The sequence below is a fragment of the Lepidochelys kempii genome, chromosome 13 (assembly GCF_965140265.1).
Source record: "Lepidochelys kempii isolate rLepKem1 chromosome 13, rLepKem1.hap2, whole genome shotgun sequence".
Taxonomy (NCBI): Eukaryota; Metazoa; Chordata; order Testudines; family Cheloniidae; genus Lepidochelys; species Lepidochelys kempii.
Window position 1 is genome coordinate 8,732,475 of NC_133268.1, and position 27,296 is coordinate 8,759,770.

The 27,296-nt window shown below is 41.0% G+C and overlaps 1 protein-coding gene across 4 annotated transcripts in view; it reads right to left on the reverse strand.

Moving 5' to 3' along the window:
- The window catches only part of CDH4 (cadherin 4), a 673,109-nt gene that overhangs the window by 97,582 nt on the left and 548,231 nt on the right, over window positions 1–27,296 (reverse strand). For all 4 annotated transcript variants that reach the window (XM_073309188.1, XM_073309187.1, XM_073309190.1 and 1 more), the window contains one exon: window positions 24,893–25,065. In XM_073309188.1, the coding sequence (XP_073165289.1) occupies window positions 24,893–25,065 (173 nt within the window). The remainder of the gene's footprint in view (window positions 1–24,892; window positions 25,066–27,296) is intronic.

Sequence of the window (27,296 nt, forward strand, 5' to 3'; positions counted from 1 at the left end):
GAGACTTTGGGGAGAAAAATTGGCTATTGAAGCGAGCGTCACAATCATTGCTGCCATCCCTACCATCGCCTGTGACCCCAGACCTTCTGCTTCCTGAATCCTAAGAGATGTCCTGACCATATTGGGCCAAAGAAAAGGAGCCAGATGACACCACCAGGTCCACTAGCTCCAGCTGAATCCTGAACACCACCTGGGATGTGAGACTTTGTCTTCCCTTCCCCACCCTGTGTCCTTTTCCTTCCCCACCTTATTTCTTCCCTTTCCTATCCCTCTCCTTTTTCCTTCTGCTTAATACAAATCTGGCTTAGCCGGCAAAGACTCTGTATTTTGCAACACTGCTGTAAGCCTGTGACCAGAAAGACACAACTAAAAGCAATGCCCTAAACAACTTGATGCTGGTACAAGGTTGCCAAATCCCAGAGTGGCTGATATGACTGTGTGCTGTGCCTGTTTTCCTCCATCGTGAGGCTGCAAATGAAAGTCAACACCAGAGACAGAAGCTGCATTTTCTAACTTTGCTTTTCTTTTCTCTTCCCTTGCGTGTTTGTCTTGTTTTGTCTTCTAGGAAACAGGATCAGACTAACAATAATAGAACGTCAGCTCCAGCCCATCATAACTAACTTCTTCTCTTATTTCCCCAAAAAGGACAGTTATTATCATCTATGATACATCTAAAAGACCATCAAACAAGCTTTTTGTTTTCTTCTAAAAACTCTCTCTGGCATTTGGGAAAGGGAACAAGGGATGTTGTTAAAACGAACGCCTTATTTAATACTTTGCATTTCAAATGCTTTGATGGTGTTTTCTTTCTTTCTTTCTTTCTTTCTTTCTTTCTTTCTTTCTGCATTTTAATAGACATCTAAAAGGATTTTTAATTGTGTGTTTACCACTGTGCTAAGCAGGCGGATGTCTCCAAACACCAAACCCCAACCTTTCTGAACATTGTTGAATGTTGGACAGTGACTGGGTTCTGTTAATATCTTCGGGTCCCTCTATTCCATCTAAATTAATTGAGATAGTGTTTTGGTTTTTTAAAATGTTTTATTGAAATACTTCTAAATGCTGGGCACGATCCTCCACTGTGTTAGGATCATGTTTAGCACAGCTGATAGATATGGGCAAAGGTGGTTCTAAGCAGTGGTGCGGGACCTAGGGAAGCTGGGGGTGCTGCTGCACCCCTAGCTTGAAGTAGTAATAACAAATACATGGTTTCCATCATCAGCAACCCCACTACAAAAATTGTTCCAGCACACCTGGTTCTAAACAATTTTTATGCCTCTCCCTATCCTGGGGGCCACTGAAGATCAAACAAACTCCTGGTTCAAGCGACAGGAGCCACATGGTAGCTCTAATATGTGCAGGTTTGGTACTGTTCCACTGGCTGGACATTGGCAGAGTTTCAGAGAGCCCTGTCCTCTCTGAGCTGTGTCACAACCCCTTGTCTTGGCTCCCTGCATTGGTGGTCAGCCCCCAAAACAAGAGGAATTCTCCTCCTTCCTTTTAGGGCAGATTTAAGGTCCCTCTGCATTGCTCACAGTGGTATGCAGGGGCTGAGGATCTGGCCTGATGTCATTCATCAGCTCCCTTTTCAAGTACAGTGGAGTACTAAAAACTCAACCCTGTCCCAAGAGCACACCCAGTTCCTGCTGATTTCTGCTTAGCAGCCTGCAGAATTGGGCCCTGATTTTTTCATAAAAAGAAACAATCCAACAAAATTGACCAATGGATGCTTTCAGCTGGATTGTGATATATTTGGTATTTCTTTAAAAGCTGATGCTGTCTAATGGAAAATGTCCATTTAGAACCAGTGAAGGTTTCTTTAGCCCATATTTTTTGCATTTCCTTTCCATCATTTTTCAGAGCTACCCTTTTTCATAGCTACCATAGGACATTTACTACCCTTGTTCACTCCCAGCACCTTGAATTGTACCCTCTGTGGCCTCAAAACTGGTTGCTGTGGAGATGACTGATGCCACAAACAAAAGTTTACATCTTCAAGTGGAGAAGGAGTACGTCGGGAGAAGATATGTTCTTCAGCAACAAAGGTCCACCTCCACTTTACAAATCTTATATGGGAGAACAGAGAAGAAAATATAAGCATGGCATCTATTATGCAGGACACTCTTTCTAAACAGAAAAACAATGAGGAGTCCGGTGGCACCTTAAAGACTAACAGATTTATTTGGGCATAAGCTTTCGTGGGTAAAAAACCCACTTCTTCAGATGTGTTAGTCTTTAAGGTGCCACCGGACTACTTATTGTTTTTGTGGATACAGATTAACAGGGCTACCCCCTGATACTTTCTAAACAGAATGTTTTCCGCAAAGTTTTCTGAGAGGTGTCAGCTGCTTTTCATATCACACAGAAGCAAGGTACAGTACCTTTCTAGTTTTGACACCAAAGAACATTTTCTACCTGTATTTGAATAATGCGAATATATTAATTAAAGTTGATAATGGCTGATAATGATTTCCATCAGCAGTGGAATGAGGCTATATTTATCTTTATCTATGAGAGCCTCATGCCTAATTATAATTTATACAGAGAAGACTTGAAGTAATGTGAACTTGCCATTTTAACAAATTTCCTGAAAACCCTTAAAGCAACAGAATGTTGTTTTCACAGGCATCCTCTACTGAAGATCTAGAGGGAAGGGGTTCCATGCAGGAGGGGAGTTCTAGGCAATCGGATTTTGCTGCAAGCAGGTACAGTTTAAGAAGAGCTGATTTGGGGGCCTGTCACAGCTGGGACAAAAAATATTTGCCCAGAGTTTAGGAAAAAATTATAGACATGGCTTTGCAGACAGAACCCTTCCGTGGTTTGCAGATGCAATCAGAGGTCAAAGTAAGAGGAGATGGCGTGGTGGAGTGGGGACCATCAGCTCAGCTAACTTTCCTCTGAAAAAATCTGAGGTGCATTCCCTCTGTTCCTCTGGGCTTTGACAAGCAGCATTCCTGTGGTGAGAACTCCCTCTCCTCTTTCAATCTGTTTTAACCCCTGGAACGCTCAGTGCCCATTAGAGTTCACACCTTGGCCAAAGTCTCCTGTTTTCCCCAAGTGCCATAAGGGGTAGCTGGATGTTGAAAATCTGTCTCGAAAATCCAAATCCTGTTCCTAGTGGAAGTTGATGGCAAAAGTCCTCTTGACTTGAGTTGAACCAGAAATCACTCGAAAGACAGAGAGTAAACACAGACACTTTCTTAAATATTTAAGGTAAATCTAAAAAGACTGTCTAGGACAACATTAATTATATTGTACAGCAATCAAAACAGAGACTTTGAGTCTAATGAATCCCTTCTCTTACCTTTGGAGCAGAACTGGAGTGTCTTGTTCACCTCCTTATTAGTCCATACATATTCTAATTAGGAAGCAACTCCAGATGAATAGGATTAGCAATAAGAACATTGTAGACTAGGTACACAAGAAATACTCTAAACTGTCATGTCTTATCTAACACTCTCCTGACATTTATAATCATGTAGAAATGCTACATTTACATAGCTCTGCCTAATTAGACATGGTTGCAGTTACGTTTGTGGGCTTTTTTTCTCCCCAAGTATGACTTACACAGTCAAAAGAGGGCACGGGAATTGAAAAGAATCTGCAGCAGAAAAAAAATGACGTGTACAATTTTTTAAAAACTTTTTTCAATTTTCAATTTACATTTTAAAATCCAAGTTGTTTAGATCCTACACAAGACCTGGATGTCACCGATCCAGTTTCAGAATCAGTTCCACGCTGACAAATTTTCAGAATCAACCACTAGGATGAACTCAATTTAAAATGAGCTTTGATAGCACAACTCAACATGTCTGGTGGTTATCAGCACTTCAAGGGTAGGCATTAAGTTAGGCATTGAACCTGCCAAGACTTACACGTGTGAATTGTCCCACTGACTTCAATGGCACTCCTCCTATGCCTGAAGTTAATCACGTACACAAGTGCTTGAAGGATTGGGATCTGGTAGTGCTATGAAGGTCTATAACCATGAACAGGAACACTAACACAATAGGGAAGCTTCAGTTTCCTAACAAACTTTTTGTGGCACTGACTGCTGATTTTACAAATCATTTGAAGCAGATAAGCTACTGTCAGAAAGCTATTTTTTCACCCATTCTGTGCAATTGAGTATTAGTGTCCAGTGAAGACCTGAGTGGCCAATTAATACGGTCCCAATGTCTTTAGATTGCACCCCATTGGTTCCTGATAAAGGAGTCACAAAGAACTGTTGATGTAACTCAGAAAAGTTCCCACAATATGGTGTGTGCTCTAAGCTCCCATTGAAGTCAGTTGGAATGGAAGCACCTTGCAGGATTGCACAGCATCCCACACGATCAAACCCATTGGGCCCTATTCTGTGATATGCCGAGCACCCTGAAAGCTCACCATGAGCAGACTGGTAGGGCTTTCTCCATGAGGGCCCTTTGACTTTACTACTTCCACTCCTCTCCCTGTTCTGAAATAGCCTGAATGTGTTGATGCGCTAGGGATGCTGCAAAGTTTGTTTACTCTCCCTGGCTTTTGGAGAGGTGGGGAGCGGTGGAGCAAACACTGTGCATTTTCTGTATGACAATTGTTGGCTGTATTGAGAGAGGAGTTAGATAAATTAAGGGAGTGTGTATTACAACAGGGGTATTTCTGTATATCATCAAGGGTTCCTAGAACCATGCATAGGTAGGCACTCTTACCTTATCTTGTAAGAACACCAAAATATATAATCTTCACTAAAGACAAAACACATTCCAAATGTCAACTTTCAGGATTAGACCTTGATCCTGCAAACTCATGCATCTAAGCAGATTGCTTATAATGGTATGGAGCTCCACTGGAGTCAATGGGACATGTTCAGAGGCAGGGGTCTGTGAAGATGTCCATCCACATGTATGAACGTACGCGATCCGGGCCGTAAAAAATTCCTCTGCCAAACCACCAAAAATCCATTTTATTGTCACTTCAAGATCTAATCCTTGCCTCCTCAAAATGCTTTGTTTATAAGAAAAACATCCTAACTGACAACTTGCATGCCACAGTTTGGCCCCATGCGAATGACACCAGCTGAATTATAATGCTCTGAAAAGCAAGGCTTTATGGTGCCAAAGGTAAGTGACCCTAAAGCACAGACACCACTTTAATAAAGCCATGCAAGGAAGAATGTTATCAGAAACCTCTTGCTCATAGCTTAACAGCTGTGGAACACGGGAGGGAGTATGAACCAAAATGAAGTTCAGGCTGAGGTTTGTGCTGGTAAAAAATTAGTCAATTAAAAAACCCATGATAATTAATGGAACATACAATAATTCCTTCTTACCAAACTGCAGAAAAGCACATTGTTCCAATGAACTGGTATTCTCACATGTTGTGTAAATGAAAGCTTGGACCCCAGTACATATCTGACAAACTAAGGGCCTGATCCAAAAGCCATTGAATCTCAATGGAAGCCTTTCAATAGGCTTTTGATCAGACTTTAAATGAAGAATTAATATCAAAATCCAATATTTTTTTTAATATTAGAGTTCAAAAAAATGCAACAATCAACTTCTAACAATGAATGTAGGTTGCTTTCTCTTTGAATGGAACATTTACCTATCATTTACTTTTTTATCAAAGTTTTTAATCTGTAGCCTTGTAAATCAAGACAGCTGGATCCAAAATCTCAGGATGGCACACCAAACAGCTGAAGATGAAGTCAATAACTATTCACCCCGCAACCTCCTTCATCTGGCTCTTTTATATTTAAGATCAATCAATATGTAGAAATGACTAGCACCAGGCACATCAGCACTAGACTAGCACATAATCAACTTTGTCTTGTCTCAGCTTAATATAATTTTCCACCATATTAGCAGTCTTTATGATATCCTGTCTTTTCAAATAGATATAATTCAGAATAACTACATAGTTCAATTGGATTATTTTAGTTATGTGCATATTCACACACACACACACACAATCCTCTGTTCAGACACAGCTTCTCTTCATTTCATTACCCAATGGGATTATAACCATGATTAGAGTGTCTGTGATGGGGTGACACTTAAGGCAATATTGAACCTTTACCAGTACCACTTCAGAAACATTCTACGGGTTTAAAAGGATGAAAAAAAAATGAACATAATATCAAACACTGTGCTGTAGCAGCCATTAAAAATGTCACATAGATTTAATGATTTGGGAGAGGGTTGCTGTTACATAAACTAGCTTACCATTAATATGCCTTATTTGCTATAAATTTCACACTGTAAAATTATCAGGATGACCCTGATGGAGTTGGAACATGCATTTAGGAAATAATTAAAATCTCCACTGGGAAACCACAGAACGTCCATTGGCTTCCAAACCACCTCCAGATTAGATAATCAGTGATAAACTAATCAGAACTCTTCTTCATAACTGTGGGTGTCCATTTCAGACAGCATAAAATTAGCAGGAAGCTCATGCTAACAAGATCTCTACCATCATCAGAACTTTTATCTTGATTCAGGGGAGGAACTTCTGCAGCATCTGTTGCTTAGACACATAAACCCAGTCAAGACAGCATGAAAATCATTTTGTCTCTTGAATTAGTATGAGACTTTGCTTAAGTCAACTTCTAACTCCTTGGGGTAAGAAATGTCCACCCCAAAATATATCTCTGCACAGTTGTCCATTATGGAGGTTTCATACCTTCCTCTGAAGCTCTGGTACTTGGCAATGTCAGAGACAGATACCAGACTATATGGACCATTCATCTGATCTAGAATAGCAATTTCTATATTCCTTTAAACACAGAGGTCACATCCTTTGATATAATTCACGAGGAATGTAAGGAGGGGCAAAAGCTTTAACTCGGTAGTATCTAGGACAAAGTGTGGGCCAAATTCTGTTCTCAGCTACTGTATAGTGTTAACTTGACTAGTCTTTACTCAACTTCCTTTCTTCCAACCATAGGGCACCCTTCACATTTCGGATGGGACCCTGAGGATACTGTAAACTATCACTGCTTTAACTCTTCCTTCTACCCAGGATGTCCTATACTGTAGCCACCATTCTGAGTCAGCACCGTTCACGTATCACGTATTTTAAGTACATCAGAAGCAGGAAGCCTGCCAAATAATTGGTGGGGCCCCTGGATGATGAAGGTATTAATAGAGCACCCAAAGAAGACAAGGCTGTTGTGGAAAAGCTAAATGAATTCTTTGCCGAGGATGTGAGGGAGATTCCCACATAGGAGCCATTCTGTTTGGGGGATAAATCTGAAGACCTGTCCCAGATTGGCCTCTGTCAATAGAGGAACTGATAAATTTAAGGCACCAGGACCAGATGGTATTCACCAAGAGTTCTGAAGGAACTCAAATATGAAACTGCAAGACTACTAATTGCAGTATGTAACCTACTGCTCAAATCAGCCTCTGTACCAGATGACTGGGGGATAGCTAATGTGACCCCGGTTTTTAAAAAAGGGTCCAGACATGATCCTGGCAATTACAAGTTGGTGAGCCTAACTTCACTATCTGGCAAATTGGTTGAAACTACAGTAAAGAACAGAATAATCACACACATAGATGAACATGCTATGCTGGGGAAGAATGCCTCACAAATCTAATACAATGTTTTGAGAGTGTCAAAAAGTATGTGGACAAGGGTGATTCAGTGAATATAGTGTACTTGGACTTTCAGAAAGCCTTTGACAAGGTCCCTCACCTTAAGAAAAGTAGGAAGAATGGGACAAGAGGGAAGTTCAATTTCCAGGTCCAGGCCGGGCTGGGTCAGGGCTGGTGGAGGGGCGCCTCTCCTCCAGCCACTGCAGATTCGGGACTGGGCTGGATTCTGGCCGGGGAGGCGCACCACAACAGGCCAGGGGCTTGGGGAGAGGCATCTCTCCCCACCACAGCCCTGAGTGCCTGCGCGGCCCTTAATAGGCAGTTGTGCGGCTGTGCAGTTTAGAGGGAACTTAGGATATGGTAGAGATCTATAAAATCATGAATAGGTATTGAGAAAATGAATAAGGAAGACTTATTTACCCCTTCAAATAATACATGAGCCAGGGGTCACCCAAAGAAATTAATAGGCAGCAGGTTTAATACAAACATAAGGAAGTACTTTACACAACATACAGTCAACCTGTGGAACTGGTTGCCTGGGGAACCTTGTGAAGGCCTAAGTATAACTGGGTTAAAAAAGGAATTAGATAAATTCATGGAGGATAGGTCCATCAATGGCTATTAGCCAAGATGGTTAGGGATGCAACCCCATGCTCCAGGTGTCCCTACACCTCTGACTGCCAGAAGCTGGAACTGGATGAGGGGATGAATCAGTCGATAAATTGCCCCGTCTGATCCATTCTCTCTGAAGCATCTGTCACTGGCCACTGTTGCAAGACAGGATACTGGGATAGATGGATCACTGGTCTGACCCAGTATGGCCATTCTTATGATCTTATTCTGATCTGTGAACTCTGCCTAAACAGAATACAATGGCAGAAGGGAACTCCACACCTTTACATTACATTCCTGACTTGCCTTCAAATTAAAGACTCCCGGGAATCCAGCCCCCACATGGTTGAACATCCCAAAAGCTGTCTCTGAAGTTGTACCCAGTTATCAATAATCTAACAAATGGACAGACTACGCTTTTGAAGTGACATATTTATCCATTTGCAGCGTTTCTTCCCAGGAAATTAGAGAGACAAGGTGAATGAGGTAATATCTTAATATTGGATTAACTTCCATTGGTGAAAGAGGCAAGCTTGCAAGCTTACAAAAAGCTCTTCTTTAGTCTCTCAGCAAGATCAAAAGCTTGTCTTGTTCACCACCAGAAGTTGGTCCAATAAAAGATATGACCTCACCCACCTTACCATGTCTCTCTAGTATTTAGTCATTGCAGGTAAGAAGAGGAGGAATATGAGAAGGCCTTGCTGCAGCTGAACAAAAATCAGTTAATGGCAGAGACATGCAATATTTATTCATTCATCCATTATGCTTCGCTCACAATGTGTTGCAAAGTGCGCTTAAAACCAGATTTCCACCCCAAAACCAATTTCATTCTTATTTACAAAGAAACGAAGTACAAAACAGAGTCTCTGATTTTGATAAGTGCCTCTGTGATTATTCCTTCAATAAATGCCACAAGATCCTTCAGATTGTTCTTTCATGTTTTATTTTGGCTTGGAGCAGAGAAGAGAGAAGTCACAGAGACAAGCAGCCTGTGCCTTGAATCACTTGCTTTATTTTTTTATTTATAAAACCCAGGGAACCACTAGAGCATATTTCATTGGTGCATAAGGAACTTTTGAACAGTGGATTATACTTTGTGAACTGGACTCCCAGTGGAATATAACCAATGCCCAGCTATAGAAAGTGTCACAATTTATCAGGTAATTGCATCCTGTTAGATGATCATGCACTAAAAGTAGGCTTTCAATATTATCACCGCTGATCATGACACAGCACTCCCCTTGAACAGAAATAATCTAGCTTTCAAAATAAGCAGCAAGCCAGTCTGCTGCTGGAACGTCTGTGAGCAAAAATGCATGTACAGTAAAGCCAGCATACTCTAGACATTAGTTCACTGCACTGGAAGGGGGTGAAGAATGTTAAATGAAATGTAATCACCTCCTCTGACTTTTCTGCTTACGTTCACATGTCTTAAGCTGAAATGTACCATTTGTTTTGTTTACTGGATGTGCTTTTAAGGTACCCATCAACATAATATCTGGAAGCACAAAATATTAAGGATGGGAATTTTCAAAGATGCACAAGGATGTCCAACTCTAATTGAAATTCACTGCATGTTGGGTGCCTAATTCCCTTAATCTCCTTTGCCTAGCCTATATTCAGAATAAACATAAACTGTACATATTCGGGGGAAAAGGGGGAATCTGTGTTTATGCAATGATTCAAGCCATTCAACACACAAATGGCTGCTTAGACATGAAATGGCCTGATGTGACCATGCAAACAATAAATTATATATTAATGTCCAGACTGTGCCTTGCCCAGAAATGGGAGAGAGAGTGCAAGGAACCTCGATCCCTCTCAGGCTGGGGCAGTTCCCTGTTAGCACACCTTTATGGGACAATGAAAGATGGCGAGGCTGTAGGATCAAGATTTCAGTCTTCCTGTCAAACTATCAGAATACAAAGGCGTGTAATAATAATATCTGGCTCACATGTAGCCCAGAACATTTTCAATGGGCTGCCTAACAGGATGACAGATTTTAGAGAAATGTAGGACTTTTTGATGTAAGATGGATGAAACCTTCATAGAGCTGCAGTCATGTTTGCTGATTCTTTCTGAGGTCAGATCAAGATGGCCCTATTGGTTCCAGCCAGATATGGAAGCATTTGAGCAGCTCTTTGAGGCAGAGGGGCATTCTAAGGGAAAACCCAGAAATAGTTAAGGTTCAGGCCAAGGTAGGAAATCCAGCGGGTTACAGGCTGTATAAACATTAACTGATTAATCTGTAAATGTAAGGGGGGGCCTGAAAACGCGGAAAAGGGGGAAGATTAGACACAAAGTGTGAAATCTTGGCCCCATTCAAATCAATGGGAGTTTTGCCATTGATTTCAATGGGGCCAGGATTTCACCCAAATAATCCAGTTGCATCAATTCACAGAAGTATATACATTATTTCCTATTTCAGAGTAACAGCCGTGTTAGTCTGTATTCGCAAAAGAAAAGGAGTACTTGTGGCACCTTACAGACTAACCAATTTATTTGAGCATAAGCTTTCGTGACCGAAAGCTTATGCTCAAATAAATTGGTTAGTCTGTAAGGTGCCACAAGTACTCCTATTATTTCCTATGACCTTGGGTGAATAGGTTGAAGCTTCTTCAAGCTCATTTATTATAGAAAATTACAAAAAATTCCAAGTCCCATCATGCTTCTCAGCAATGCAATGGCCACAAAAAAAGATGGAATCAGCCAAGATCAAAGCACTTCTAAGGCTAGGATTTAGGGGCTAAAAGAATTAGAAAAATACGTATCTCCAAAACAAACCACTCGGAGAATGAGTATTGTGTAGAGAGTCCTCCTAACTACTTCTTCACCTTGGCATTAAGCTCCCATGGCAGTTAAACAAATAAATTCAGATACTTCAAACATAACAGATCACTACAGCGACACCAATACCACTGCAATGCAAAGTAATCATTCTCCTGGTGATGTGGATGGCACACAACGCAACATGAGAAGCATGTCCTAATGTTCACTTCATCCTTATAAAGATCACTTATGGTAGACAGGAAGACAATGCTTTTCAAATAAGAGTTTGTCTTTGGTACATGTTTTCTTATGCAATACTAGATCTTCTTTTTCAAAAGGCAGAAATTTACCAGAAAAGCTATTAGCTATGACACAAGACTTACAAACTATTAATTTACAGACCCTGTGCCAGATCATCAGTTGGCGTAAATCAGATCTGCTGAATTACAACAGTTGAGGAATTGGCTCCTCTCCTCTTTTTTAAACATTTAAAATTGTTTACTGTTCCTGCTAATGGACAGGCGTTCCATATTCATATACGTGTGACATTGCAATCCAGCAACAGATCAGTCTGCTTGATTTATTTTTCATAGATCCACAGAATTTAACGCCAGAAGAGACCACTTGTCACTGAATTTCAAACATCCTGCCATTGGAGTTTGGCTGTCAGATTTAGGGTCAGCACCTGCGTAATATAGTTATTTAAACTGAAAACTACAGATGTGGCACTGGAAATATAAAATGTTATCAAGTGTGAATAAATGACCAATTTGGAAATACCAACTCACTGTGCCAAGTGCTATGGCATACATACCCATGATTTCTTGCATTACCTTCGCACTGAACACTAGTTTTAAAAACAGGAGTAATAGGATGATGATGGAAACAAACAGATTTATCTCAGATATTGGGGAAAATTGACTGTAAGGTCAAATGGACAACAGAACGGACTGTCTAACTGCTACTATAATTACTCCAATTCCTAGATCTCTAAGGAAAGATTACATGTGTTTATGGAAAAAGAAGTATAAGCGCCTTCATGCTTACAGCAAAAGCCTAGTATAGATTATCCATTTTAAACCTATTATCTATGGACACAATTTTCAATCCCTGGTGCCTAAAGTTAAAGATAAGTGTTAATTACTTACACTCTAATAGTGCCTAAATTGTCCAGTGTGAATAGTCCCTTCCCTCCTTCAAAGGGCTAGATTCTGCCACTCTTTCCCATGTTGTATAGTATGTTATTTTTCAAAATTAGTGGCACTACTCAAGGAGTAAGGTACTACCCAGTCTGAGTAAAGAGTGACAGAATTATGTTTGTCAATTCACAACCATCATGTCCTCCACAACTGTATATTTCATTTCTGTAAATAGGATAAAAAAATTCCATTTGGAAGCTCAAACTCCCCAGACATTGTGGAGTTGCAATTGCTCTTCTTTGCGCTTAAGCTGCCTTTCCTCTGCATTAGGCTGAGAAAAATATCTGCTGAATGCTGACATGGACTGTAAATTTATTCCTGTGCCACAGACAGAGCTGCAAAGATAAGACCTCTGTAAACAAGGTAGCCAAAGGGTACATTTTAAATATTGTGCCTCTGTATCCTTAAATATAGCCGTCGGCCACATTTTAAAGAGCTTTACTATTAAAATGAATGTACATAGCTCTAGAAAGTAAAGAGTTAACTTAGCCGCTCTTTAAAATGCTAATAACAGACAATGGTTTGTGGATAAGTTAATTAGCAGAGCCAGCTTGTGTTTAATTATTTCACTTGACCTGCTGCAGATTTATACAATAATCCCTTTCGAGAGGGGAAGGGGACTGTCGGAAACTATGTGATGTACCAGAGGAAAAACTTTAAATCTGAGTAGGGACTCTTCTGACTAAAACTCGAATGATACACTATTCTCCACATAAAACAAGCTCAAATGGAAAAAGAAATGCAGGTCTGAACCACAGAGATTATGCTAAGGACCTGGTGTGCTTCCTACTCTGATACTTAACCCTCCCCGCCCCATAGTCTGCTGGGATCTTACTACTGAATAAGGCATGAACCAACCCACTTTAATTGGTGGTGGGATTTCATGAGCAACCCGAAACAAGTGCAACCAGACTTGTACCAGAACTTAGAGCTATCTGAAATCTTCCAGCAGAGAAGAAATGGAATGAGAACTGAATAGGCTATCTGAATTCTCATTCAGAACTTGCTAACTGGAATCCAATTAGACTCAAAGGTGTATTTTGACTCAGTAGCTCAAAGTACTTTATGTCTGGCAAAAGAAACTGTAAGGTGCCTGAATATGAGTTTTCATGAGAAATTAATGACTCTAAAGATGTCATTACAGTTCAACATGCAAAAGCATGCACAGAGACAAAGGATGCAATATCTTCATGCCAGCAATACCTAAATGAGACCAGGTGCAGTGGAAGAGAGTCAAACTCAAAGAGAAAGAAGTGAAAAAAACTGGGGAAAACAACTCCGTTAGCCAGCAACTGGCTTTAGACTCACTATGTGATTGGGAAGAAAATTCCCTCCATTTGAGCCAAGTACTAAGAAGATTAAGGTGGAGATTACTCAGGGTGGATGTAAACTGGCTCTCAAGATACCTTTAAATGCCAGATTTTCTGTCCATTTTCAGATGTCACCATCCTCCTCTGCTCATCATCAGAAATTACTTACAATGGCTCAAGAACCTGAGCTGAAAACTTTTCTATAGGACAATCAGACTCACCATCACCATGTGAGCAACAGCACTGCCTCTGCTTTTTACTCTTAATGAAGACATCATTGATGGAGGGAGAGGAGGGGGAAAAGCAGGACCAAGGGTAAGGCAGACAGTGGCATGGGGCAATCTCTGTTTTAGGGAAAGCAGCATGACCAGGAGGCAGATTACCCATTAGCTCCCATGGCAGCTGCATGTCACTGGAATACCCTCAAGAGTGAAATGCCTGATTGGAGGAGACACAGTTTTCTTGGCAACTGGTCCACAACTAACTTCTCAAAGGGATTGGCATGCACTTCTTTGACCTAGCTATCTTTCCATAAAATTGACAATTCTACCCTCCTCCCACGCCTCAATAACAAGGAGAATTCCCACTGACGGCAGAATGAAAGAGAGACCCTGAGAACAGTGTGTGTTCACCTTGACACGTGTAAAGTGCTCATGTACCACATTGATTGTATAAATACCTACCAAGATAGACTGAATGTGGCAAGGAATTATTGAAGAAAAGTTCAAAATTTTAAAAAAAGTTACAGATGAACACATAAAATGCACTGTGGGCTGGAAATTTTGCATAGACACTTTTGATTTGCTGTCTGGCTGGTGAGTGTTGTACCAATGTTGTGTCACTTCAGCAAGTTGCAGGCAGAGCGCATGACTGAAATAGCAAGAATGCATGTGATAATCCACCATGGAAGCCACCAGATTATGGATCACCCAGCGCAGGTCACATAAACCTGAAAGCAGCTCTTCTAGCTAAACAGATGTACTGCTGATTCACCATGTCCAAAGTGTGCAGCCCTGCACCTCCTTTTCATCAGCATGACTACAGGAAGTCAACGATTAAAATGTCACATGGACCTATTGATCTAGAACTGCTCCCAAAGATACAGGCTGGCATCTAAGTGATTTGCTCTCTCAGTGTGTCCCGAGTAGGTGATTGAATGTGTGTGCTTTGCTCTGTTTTACTTTGTCTTTATTAGTGTTTATCTGTGTTTGTCAATATTATTTACTTCCTAAAACTTGTCATGATATTACCAGCATGTGCATTTAAACACGGGTAGTACACTTAGTGAATAGAACTAGGGCTGTGGTGAGCTATCTGCCTGAAATTCAAACTGCCATCAGGGCTTTGTAGCTTATATGACTAACTGTTCTTTGGCCTATTAGGTTTGTGTCCAGCTCATCTTCTTCCTTCACTTGATTTTGTGAAATGATAACTATTGATATTAGAATTGAATGTGCTAGTGTGACCCCCCTTCTAAGCAGGAAGAGAAATCAGGGGAAGTCCTTGGAACGTTTCTTTTTTTTGCAGAAGGAGCCTAACTAATTTCTGTGGTTCCTTTCTCTCTCTGTTCATAGGGCTGATACAGCTTTTAAATCTCCTTTTCTCTATCCTTTCATTCTGCTTCAGCTGAATGATCCGCTTCTCCTATGATCATCAAATCTCTTTCCTAGGGACACTTGTGCTCATGCTCCAGTTCTCTCTCTCTTTCTGACTACTTCCATGGCTTAAAGCTCCTCCAGTCTCTCTTTAAGTCACTGATACTATCATTGTAGTACCTGTGAAACTTCACCATGGTAAGTGACAGAACGGGGTTTTCTAGGGCTACCTTTAACTCTATGAGTCATGGCCAGCACTCCTACCCCTACCACTTATTCTAATATTTCCAGACCAGACACACACCTTGTCAGATACTTTAGAATGATGTTTCTGTCACCACCTCCCTTACTTTCCTCCTCTTTACTTGATTCATTCAGTGGCTGGCTTGGTGAGTGGATAGTCACTTATCCTCTATCTTGCTCCCTCACCTGATCTTTAAGGGGCCATTTTAAATTGGTCTTATTTAATAATGTGTAAAATGCATCCATCAGAAACATAACAAAGAAGATAACATATTGACTAATGTCAACTAAACTCTCTGCTCCAACACCATCTCAGCACATCATCTCCCTCATCACGCAAAAGTCTAAATACATAGATAATTCTTATGTGATTTCTTTAATTTCAACCAACACAACCAACAAATCCAGATCTGAGGATTGGTATGCCCCAAATCTAACCTCTAGATTTAAAATATAGGGAAGACTAGCAGAAGTGTCTCAGCAACAACTATGATGGTTCATAGGAAAGATGCAGTCTCTCCATAAGGTAGTCTGCAATCAAAACCACTCTGCAATCAAAATCCTCACCTTGAACTTCATCAGAGGCAAACACGAAGCCAGGACAGCTATATAATCTTTATAATATTGCTAAGTAAGCTGGCAGGAGTCTTCTACCCTTGCTGAAGCTTCTAAACCATCTTCAAGGATAGTCTCATATAGAATGCCTTGCAGTAATCTAGTTCAGGGGGCACTAGGATGATTGGAAAGGGCTGCATCAGAAAAAAAAGTTCACAACCACTTGGGCAAACACAGATGGTGGAAAATAACATTTCTGGGCACTGTGAATCCAGGACTGCAAACTTCAGTGACATACCCCCTCGTTAATAGGGGCAAACTGCATTCCTTCCGGAGCCTCCTTATACATCTTCCAAATATTGGAACTCCAACTTCAGTGGGTTTGGTTCTGTGGAGCAATGCTGAATGGAGAGTATTTGGAGTGGGTTCCTAATGCTTGACATCTACAGCTTACTACGAGCGGCTCTACACTGGGTGTATGCTATGTTTCCAAAGGCACTAAATGGGGTTAATAAACTGACCCCTTTTCACTGAGGAGTAGTAGCACTCCTCACAATAATTTACTGACAGAAGGTCATTCTGATCCCTAATGAGAAAATGAAATGTGTGTTGGACTTGTGGAACAAGTTCAAATCAGCCCTACATACAATGTAGAAATATAAGCTCGAATCAACTATACATTTACTGGCTAAATTCAGTTTACAGCTAATCAGCTCTTCCTTTGACAGATAATGCTGCAGTGGAAGTGGGATAATTTCATAAGTGAATAATTTAACCCATTTTATCTTTTAAGTAATGATATTCAGACATATTAACATATAAAGCCTCAGTATTTACATTTTTGTTACATGGACCTGCAGAATTAAAATGTATCTGGAGTATTTGGTGATAAATGACATTTATAGAGTGGCTTTCATCACACAGGGCTTCTCTGTGCTTCACAAAAATCCCTGGGATGGAGTATGACAGACAATTGGCACACAGCTCACCACATGACTACATTGGGGAGAACTTATATTTTAATATTGTAGACAAACTTTTCTTCTTTCATAAGTTCACAGATTTTACGGCCAGAAGGGATCATTAGGTCATTCAGTCTCATTTCCTTCCTAACACTGGCCATAGAATTTCACCTCTTTACCCCTGTTTTGAGTGCAATAACCTGCGTTTAAGTAAAGCTCATCTTCCAGAGAGGCATCCAGTCTTGATCTGAAGACAGCAAGAGATGGAGCATCCACTTCTTCCCTTGATAGTTTGTTCCAGTGGTTAGTCACAGCACTCTGAGATAAAGTGTCCTGGAAACCTTAAGGTCACATGTTCAAATACGGAGACTCAAGATCTGAACACACAGAAATACATGTGTGCATGTGCAAGAGTGTACCAAGCAACATATTTGCAAATTTCCGCACTTGTGCATGCAACTGCTGGAGTATTTTTCTGCATGTGTTTTTAATGCACTGACCTCAGGGCTCCATTTTTGAATAACATCCTTTAGGCCCATGAAAATCAGACAGAGCCTAGTTGTTTTCCGTCTTGTTGAAAAAGAAAACAATGGAGAAATAAAAAAGGAACTATTACACAGCAATATCTCTTTATTTAAGGCAAAAGACTCAGATAGTACATGGAAAATACAGCTCACCTTTAAGGGTGCTTGCCATAAAGTAACAAGCCCTTACCAACTTTCTGTCAGCCACTGCTGCTCCTTCGAGATGGCTAATTTTGGTGAGGAAAATATGAAACAAATTCATATAACACAGACAAGCTCGTTAGATGCTATTTTCCTCTCATTCATTGTCCCCGCCCCCATACACCCTTACCCATCTGATCTGCATAGATTTGCCAAGGTATACCTTGTATCATGTCAAGATCCTTCAGTATCATGTTGCAGCAGATGTTATTATAGTCTTATTCAGAGAGGGAGGAGTAGGCTTGGATAGCAGCACACTGATAAGCAGGGCGAGAAATAAAAAACACAGATCCTAACCGTAGGCTAAATCCCTTTTGTGCTGTTCCAGTGGCATAAAGGGGGATTAAAGCTGCCAATAAGGCTCTGCTCCAGATTGTCCTGTCACAGTGGATTCCCTAGTGTCATAAAGCCAGTGAAGCCAGTCTAGGTTATCTACATCTTGTGCCTAGTGTAAAGGACTGGCCAGGAGAGAAAAGGAGCATGCTGGAATGCACTGTATTTCAGCAAGCTTAGATCAGTGGAATAGTGCCCAGAGCACCATTCCAGAGGGTGTAAATTAGAGCAACTCTGTGGCTGCTCTAACTTGCCACAGAGGCTAAACTAGCCCCCAGCTGTCCCCAGGACTGGAGATATAATGTCCTTTCTGCCTCCTCCTTCTTCTTCCAGGCACTGAGCAAAACTCTGGTGCACATGAGCATCCAGCCCAATAATTCTCCAATAAAGTTACCAATGGGTTTCTAACAAAATGGCTCCTGCAATTACCAGAAGACAACTGTTCTCATTCACCTACATACTCAGAATAGTTACCATGCAGGACACAAATGAATCCTGACACTGGCCTAGCTGAAATACATGAAGAAAGCAAGGACATTGTTTTTTAAATGCACCCTTTCAAAATTCTGTTCTCCCAAAAAGTTCTAGTTTCAACAAAGACATATTGGAGAAGAGGCAAGCCACATCTTCCAACCAGCGAGAGGAACCTTTCCTCTCACACCCCCAAAAATCCTGCTGTTTCATTCATAAATAAAATAAGCCACAAGCTCAGTTGCTGGCAGGCACTCCCTTTTATCTTTCACTGGGTTGAGAAAGAAACTAGCAACATCACATTCTCAGAAAGCCAAGGGTGGTAATCACAGAACTGGTTGTCATATATTTTTAAAAGGATTTTCAGAAGCACTGCTCCAATCATTTAAAAAAGAATTATAAGCATGCAGAAAATTCTGAAGAAGCAACTTAACTCTCTTCTTTACTTATTTTTAAGAGGAGAAGAATACACTGGAAAAAGACCACCTTCAAAAGGAGATCTCAAAAAGTTAGCACCATTTCACTACAATCACGGCAGAGCTGAAATACTTATTATCTCAAATAAGCCTGGGTGACATTTGAGATGTCTCGACAATTATTGGCCTGCCAGCAGTGTGTGGAATCAGCCAATTCCTTTTCTCTTTTTGGTATTTTTTTTTTCACATGCTCAAAGGCCTCATTCATAAAATATGTAGCGGGAGCTCTTCAGAGGATGATATTGCCTATGCAGTAGACCTGATGAAGGTTACTGTGCTGCTGAGACAGATATTCTGCCACAAGATAAATCAGTGTAGCTGGTGGAGTTGAATTACTGCATCAAGAGCTCAGTGGTTGGCATACCGGCCTTCAGAGCGACAGTCTCAGTTTGATCCCAGGCTGGTGGGACAATTTTGAGTTTCAGTGAGAGTGTGGAATAAACACTCAGTGTGGTCCTGGTCACTATCCCATGGGTGCAGGGAGAAATGCTACTTGTTAGAATAGGAAACAGATGCGAGTTTGTGCACACTCCCATGCCATGTGATAAGGATGCACTTGGCCCATTTATCTCCAGCATGCACCTGGGTGGTGCAGACAAGGAGAGAACAATGAGGACTGGAGTCCGGACATACTGCTAAAATTAAGCAGATAAAATGATTAACAACTGGCCAGCAGCTTGATATAAACCAAATAAAAGAGCGTGGCTTTTCCCCTACAGTTTAGTTATATCCTGTCTTGCAAATCCAAATATTCCACGCTCTAGTCACTGCCTGATTTTCCCTTGTCTTAATACATTCTCCAACAGCCTTTTACATCTGCTTCACTTTGGCCGGTTTTAGAGCAAGTGTTTGATCTTAATCTGCTGCTGTTAGCCTCGGTGTTTCAGTGTACCTTTGAATCTATGGCTCTTTACATTCTAAAACCCCATCGTTTTCTCCTATTAGTTCAATGGGATAGATGCTCTTTTGTTCCACCTTTGGCATTTCTTACCCTTTTTGCAGGCAGGAGTTTAAATCAGACAGTTGCTAAAAAGTCCTCTAATAATTTTTATGAAGTGCACTCCAATTTTCTTTATCTTCCTTGGGGATCCATTCAATTAAGCATAGTCATAATGAATGAATGGACACAGAGCTTTGTAACCATATTTACATCCAGATTAATGGGAACCAGGTAAGATAACTTTAAAGCCATCAATATTTTAATACCTTTGCTTTTCATTTTGCTATCTTCAATGTCAGACACATTTGGAGGCTGAGTTTTTAATTTCCTCCTCAGTTTGTCAGAAATCAGAGTTTATATGTGGCTTTAAATTACCAAAATTTGCCTCAAAATAGACTTCTTGCAGGTCTTCCATCTTGATAGTCAGCTGAAAGACTGCACATGACAAACTGAGTTGCAAAGCTGATCATTTACTGGTGACTGTAACAAATATAATCTATTTATCTACATATTTCCAAGAAACCAGTATTTATCAATATTAATATTTAAATGAAGACTCTGAGAGAGAGCACTAAAAATATAATGTAGGGAACATTCAGGCAATAGAAATGCTGAACTAGATGAGCTAAAATGTCTTCTCCATCTCACCTTTACCACTCATGTTTAACTATTTTATCCAATGCAAGGTGTTGTTGGTAGACCTCGAATATGAGCCTGATTCTCATTTACACTAAGGCTCAGATAGTTATATTTATAGAGCTGTGTAAAAGGGTCTTACTCTAAACTGAAAATAAGGTTCTATATCAATAGAATAATAGAATATCAGGGTGGGAGAGACCTCAGGAGGTCATCTAGTCCAACTTCCTGCTCAAAGCAGGACCAATCCCCAACTAAATCATCTCAGCCAGGGCTTTGTCAAGCATGACCTTAAAAACCTCAAAGGAAGGAGATTCAACCACCTCCCTAGGTAACACATTCCAGTGTTTCACCACCCTCCTAGTGAAAAAGTTTTTCCTAATATCCAACCTAAACCTCCCCCACTGCAACTTGAGACCATTACTCCTTGTTCTGTCATCTGCTATCACTGAGAACAGTCTAGATCCATCCTCTTTGGAACCTCCTTTCAGGTAGTTGAAAGCAGCTATCAAATCCCCCCTCATTCTTCTCTTTTGCAGACTAAACAATCCCAGTTCCCTCAGCCTCTCCCTCATAAGTCATGTGTTCCAGTCCCCTAATCAGTTTTGTTGCCCTCCGCTGGATGCTTTCCAATTTTTCCACATCCTTCTTGTAGTGTGGGGCCCAAAACTGGGCACAGTACTCCAGATGAGGCCTCACCAATGTTGAATAGAGGGGAACGATCACGTCCCTCAATCTGCTGGCAATGCCCCTACTTATAAAGGCCAAAATGCCGTTAGCCTTCTTGGCAACAAGGGTACACTGTTGACTCATATCCAGCTTCTCATCCACTGTAACCCCTAGGTCCTTTTCTGCAGAACTGCTGCCTAGCCATTTGGTCCCTAGTCTGTAGTGGTGCATGGGATTCTTCCGTCCTAAGTGCAGGACTCTGCACTTGTCCTTGTTGAACCTCATCAGATTTCTTTACAATCTTCTAATTTGTCTAGGTCCCTCTGTATCCTATCCCTACCCTCCAGCGTATCTACCACTCCTCCCAGTTTAGTATCATCTGCAAACTTGCTGTGGGTGCAGTCCACGTCATCCTCCAGATCATTAATGAATACAATCTAACAGTCCAATGTCACAGACAGTATGATATGTACATAAACATCTGAGAAAATTATGATTTTGGCCTCAGCCCATAGAATTTATCTTATAGGAACTTCACCACATGGATCAGACTTTTTCACATTATAATCCAGATCTCAACATCCTGCTCCCATTTGGCTCCTGCTCCTAACAATGGACAGACAACAAAAATCTACTTTAGTCCCTATTCTTTCAAGAATTCAGCACACATTTTTGGTCTGGTTAGTAAAGTTCCCAGATACAGGTTTCTATTTAGATTTGAGAAAAAAAAGATTTTAGGTTGATAAAATATAAATTCTTCACTCCAATTCCAAGTATTATCTTGGTGCCACCTGAAAAGCAACAAAAACACTGGGAATAAACACATCGTATTGCTTTAGGGAGCACCAAGGATTATGTCTGGACCTGGGAGGTTTGGATTCACTGTCTTTTGTCCAACCTTGTACCCAGCTATGGGACCCAGCGATATCCTTATTCCAACTGCTTACTGCTACCATGCCTCAATTTCCTAGGAATAAAGTCACAGGGAAGATGGCCCAAAATGCAAGCTTCTTCTGAGAGCCTTAGACCTGGTCTACACGACAAAGTTGTGCCAGCACACCTATGCTGGCTAGGAGTGTGAAAAATTGACACTTCCAGGGGACATAGCTATGCCAGCAGAACCCGCAGTATAGATGCAAAACTAAACTGACAGAAGAGCGATTCTCTTGGAATAGCCAACGTTGTTAGGGGAGGTGGATTTACTATGCTGGCAAAAGAACTTCTATCAGCATATGCAGTGCCTATACAGGGGGCTATCCCAGCACAGCTGGCTCTGTAGCATAGATATGGCCTTAAAAACATTTCACATGCTAACTGATAAAGGTGGGAGGTGGGAAGCAAAGATTCTGCCTTGGTTTTTGTGTGTGATTGTTTTGGCCAGTGAGTTTTTAAGTTGATTTGCTCTTCGTTTGCCTTGCACCCCTGGCCCTAAGCCACTGAAATTACTAAAAAAGACTAGGACCTCTCTAAGACCTAAAAGTCAGTAGGACAACTGGAGTTTTGCCATTGATTTCCACAGGATTCCACCCTTAGGATTTAGGATCCAGCTTTGGGTACTTGGTTGCTGTCCTGTCATTTCTAGGAGGGCTATTAGTGATTCCTGTGCTGCCTATAACCTCTCTTCTACCACAAGTCTGCAACAGGCTCCAGCATCTGCTTACGATTCAGTTAAGTTTCTGATTTTGTAAAGAGAGAGAATGTGGAAATGCCTGTTGTCATGTTTGCAAAGTCGCCTAGATCAGACTGTGGAAGAGGCAAACTGGAGTGTTATATTTTTTCCTCGGCTCTGTTTCCTGTCTTCACATCCAATCTCTTGAAAGTTCTTCTTTCATCTGACCAGCTCCACAGACAGCAGTTTCATTGAGCCTTCTCCCTCCGGGTCAGCACTAGCTAACATTGCTCCTTGGGTGAGCCCCAATTCTGTGCCAGCTCCATCCAGCACCCCTTGTTTCTATTCCAAATCTTTCTGACTGCCACAGGGGCCCTCTTCTGCCAGCTGCTGCTGACTTGCTGTCAATGTTTCTATCCAGTTCTCCGTGTTCACCAGTGACCACCTTCCCTTGCTCTGAGGCTGTGTTTAGGATTTCGGCTCCCAGGCTGAATTGAGATGCATGGAAGCCACATGGAATCCTGAAACCTCAGTGTAGCCTTGAAGCAAAAGGCAGCCTGAGGTATTTGAATGAAACAGATAGAAACACTGACAGTAAAGTGTTCAGCAGCCAACTCTCAACAGAGTGCTTTGGAACCTAGATGCCTTGACGCATAGTGAAGGCAACTTGTAGTGACTGAATGAATGGAGAAACAGTGACAGAAAATTTCAGCATCCTCCCACTCCTACAATTTTGGCATCTCAGAGAACCAATCAGTTCGCCAGTCCTTTGAATGGGACCTCTTACCCATTTAGTCTCTATCCAGAGAGAGAAAGGGGTTGCATAGTTAAGGGAGGAAAAAGATGATCATTTTAACTAATTTTTGGAAGGCACCCATTAAAAACGTGGTACACTGGGCACTGGACTTGCGCTGTAACAGTTACCTCTGTGGTATTGCCACCTAGATTTAAAATGGAGAAAACCACAAACACCTTGGTAAATTTAACTATCGCAGAGTGTGGAGCCTGTTGAGGTTTTTTTAAAGAGTGTTCATCATATTATCAGTGGGAGATCACAGTACAGTAAACAATTAGCACTACCGATCACTTTTATATAGTTCAGAAAATAAGATCGCCATGTTCAACATTTGAAAGGTGGTAACCCAACCAATCATTGGATGATGGAGAAAAAGACATGGCATAAATTCTTCCTCCACCATCAGCTAATCAGAATGGATTTTGAGGACAGGAATCTCCACTGCCTGGGCTAACCCAGTTGGTTTTAATTTAGGGACAAGACATTCCACTTTCTTTTCTGTTCCACTTAGTGACTGGTTCTGGGGACAGGAAATCCTAGCATTTATGATAATCTGGTCATTTTTTCTGCGAGAGGTTGGAAAGCCTACCACTGGATTTAGCCTGACTTTATCTAATAAGAAGCGCATTTCCAAAGAAGGGTGGGGGAGGAGGGGGCTTGTGAGACTCACTTTAGCTAATCTGTGCTGGTGGAGTGTAGTTTTTATGACATAACAGAGTCTTTTTTCCATTTGGAACATTTGCATATTCTATAATGACAGCAAGAAGATCTATTTAGAGAAGAGTGCTTCTCAAAACAAAAGCACATGTGCCTTAATATGCCTTAACAGCAATAGACGTTTTCCTAATGTTGTCAACATAATCACTATTAAGTGGGGACCTTGCTGATTCGCTAACACTAGTGGGTGAATTTTTTAATGCCCGATAATGAAGCAGTGTTTGGGATCTAGCATTACGTTTAATCATTACATGTATTAAGAAATTAAGAAAATGTTCACAATGGTGCTCTAATTGTTTCCAAAGATAAAATTTAAAGACCTGTAGAAGTTAGAGATGGGAAAGACCTTTGTCCAGAGCCCTGCTGGTGAAGAACTGTTCTCTACAGTTTATTTTCCACGGCTTTGTTTAAGTTATCCAGGGATAAGGCTTTTAAAACTTTTAAGACTATCCCACAGTTTCATAGACTGAGGAAGATGAGGACGAAAGGTCCAAACCAGAACCCGAAGATCCCCACCTCTGAACTTTGTGCAAGTCACATCCAGATCTGAACCTCATGGCTTCACTCTGAAACAGAATCCTGAATACAAATGGCTCCAAGCTTTAGAACATTTGGATGTAAATCCAAATCTGGATTTTACAGTTCAGTAAATCAGTGACAACCAGAAACATCTATATTTTTTCCTTTAATCTCACCTCTCTGTCAAGTCCAGCAGCCACTGTGACAATGTCTCCTGTTTCACTATTAATGGTAAACATATTTTGTGATGGACTCTGTGGGGTCTGGGTCACAATCCGGTATCTCACCATCCCATTGGCTGTAGTGCTATCATCGGCATCATTTGCAGTCACCGTCATCACATAGGTCCCTTGAAATAAGAGAAAAGAAAATATCAATATCTTTTCATTTAGCAGTAATGCGTGGTTGGTGAGCTGGAAACCTGCGCGTCATTCAGAAATGTAATAAGCAAGAGCATTGCATTTGAAATCTACCTAATTATCCAAGAAGCATATTGTGAAAATACTATCCCTGTTTGGATTGGATACTCTGGAAGGATAATGATAATATATAACCAAGCTTCCTCTGTTTCATGATCAACTCCAGCCTTATAGTTTTTTCAAGGGATTGCATGTTTTAAGGCAACATTGGCCCTCTACAGCTTCCTGTGCCTCCTCCCAGAGGTATAGATTTCTCCTTCCAAAAATCAGCCCAGTTACCTTGCTATGAGAATATTTCTAGAATTTAGCAGTACAAGGTCTCCTGGGGTTCTCAGCAACTTCAGGAGGACCCACCCACATGCACCACTGCAACATAGCTTGCCCCATGCCTCCAAATCCTGCAATAACAAAGTCCATCACTGCGGTGCCAGCACCCTTTCAGTGCAGAAACAAAGCTTATCCGCAGAGCAAACCAAACAGCTGTTGCCCAGCAGGGAGGGAAATCAATGGTTTGGTATGTGTGGCCAGCAACGTATTGAATCATTGGTTTGTTTCTTGCTAATCATCAGCTTCTTCATTTGCCTTGCAAAAAGCCTATTTTCCAGATATTGCTAGGAGCACAATGACAGGCTTATTATCACTGGAGTTTGGCAGCAGGGTGTTCTGTTAAAGTGGGAAATTATCATTATGATGGTAGAGGATGTTGCTTGATTGGATGGACTCCTGCAGCTGCATGGTCTTATGACCCCCACCCCCCCAATAGCTGATGCACGACAGCCTAACATTTGTTATTATTGGGTGGAAAGAATGACTTAAAAGATGGGCACACACAGCTTACAAATAATGATCTGCAATAATATATGTAACTGATGATAAGGGTACCCAAACAAGAGAAAGGGGAAAGCAGGGCTGGACCAAGTTTACTGGCTACAGAAACAAACAAGAATCAATAGAAAAATGGAGGGCATCGTTATTACGCTGCTCATTTGAGAGTCATGCATAGTGAGGGACAGATTATGGCTGGCAATCCATGGCCCACACTGGAGGAGGCACAAAGGAGTCTCAGCAGGGATTCTAGCTCACCCTAAATGGACACTCTTTCAATGATGGCAGCACACATGCCCTTCTGAACTCCGCCAGCTATAATAGCCATCGCAGTAATCACTGCTCTGCCCCACTTCTAGATAGCTACCACCTTTGGGGGTGCTAGCAGGAAGCTCCCCAACAGGATCACATCCTTGTGCAGGTGCACATAGTCCCACTGGACTCTTTCCAGCTTGCACAACCAAACTGTCTTTGTTCTCTATGGTACTGCAGATCCCTGTGAATTTTGCTGTTTTAGCTTTTTAAAAGACGTGTAAGACAAATTCCTGTGATACATGCAAGTCCTATTTTTCTACAATAACCCTGGTCCTCATTTGTGAAATGAGAACAAAGTATTCAACAACCTTAACATTTTTCTGATCAATAAACTTGAGCTGAGAAAAGGAACATTGACTTGGAACAAGATTGCATGAGTTATGATTTGTTCTCCTTTCTCTTGTAGCATTCCCTTTTTTCTCCTGTAAATGATGTGAAAACTGATACAAACAAAGAATCCATCCTTAGATAAATGCTTTATAGGAGAAATTTCAGTAGAAATATGTTGCACAAGATGTTTGATTTGAAATGTATGTTATCTTAATGCATTCCATAGAGATAATAATCTCTGAACAGGTTTCAGAGTAGCAACCGTGTTAGTCTGTATTCGCAAAAAGAAAAGGAGTACTTGTGGCACCTTAGAGACTAACAAATTTATTTGAGCATAAGCTTTCGTGAGCTACAGCATCCGATGAAGTGAGCTGTAGCTCACGAAAGCTTATGCTCAAATAATTTGTTAGTCTCTAAGGTGCCACAAGTACACCTTTTCTTTTTGCGAATCTCTGAACAGTATGCCAAAACTTATGGTTAATGAAAATGGAAAATAAAATAAAATCTATTTTAGGAGATATAATAGACACTGTAGTACACACAGGTATCCAGAACACCAGGCTCTAGAGAAACAGAGTTCATGATATAGTTTCCGGTGTATGAAAACGTAACAGTTCAGAAATTTGGTACCCTATGTTGCCGATAGGAAGCAAAGAAGATTCTTTTATATTCACGAGAGATGCCTAGGTGT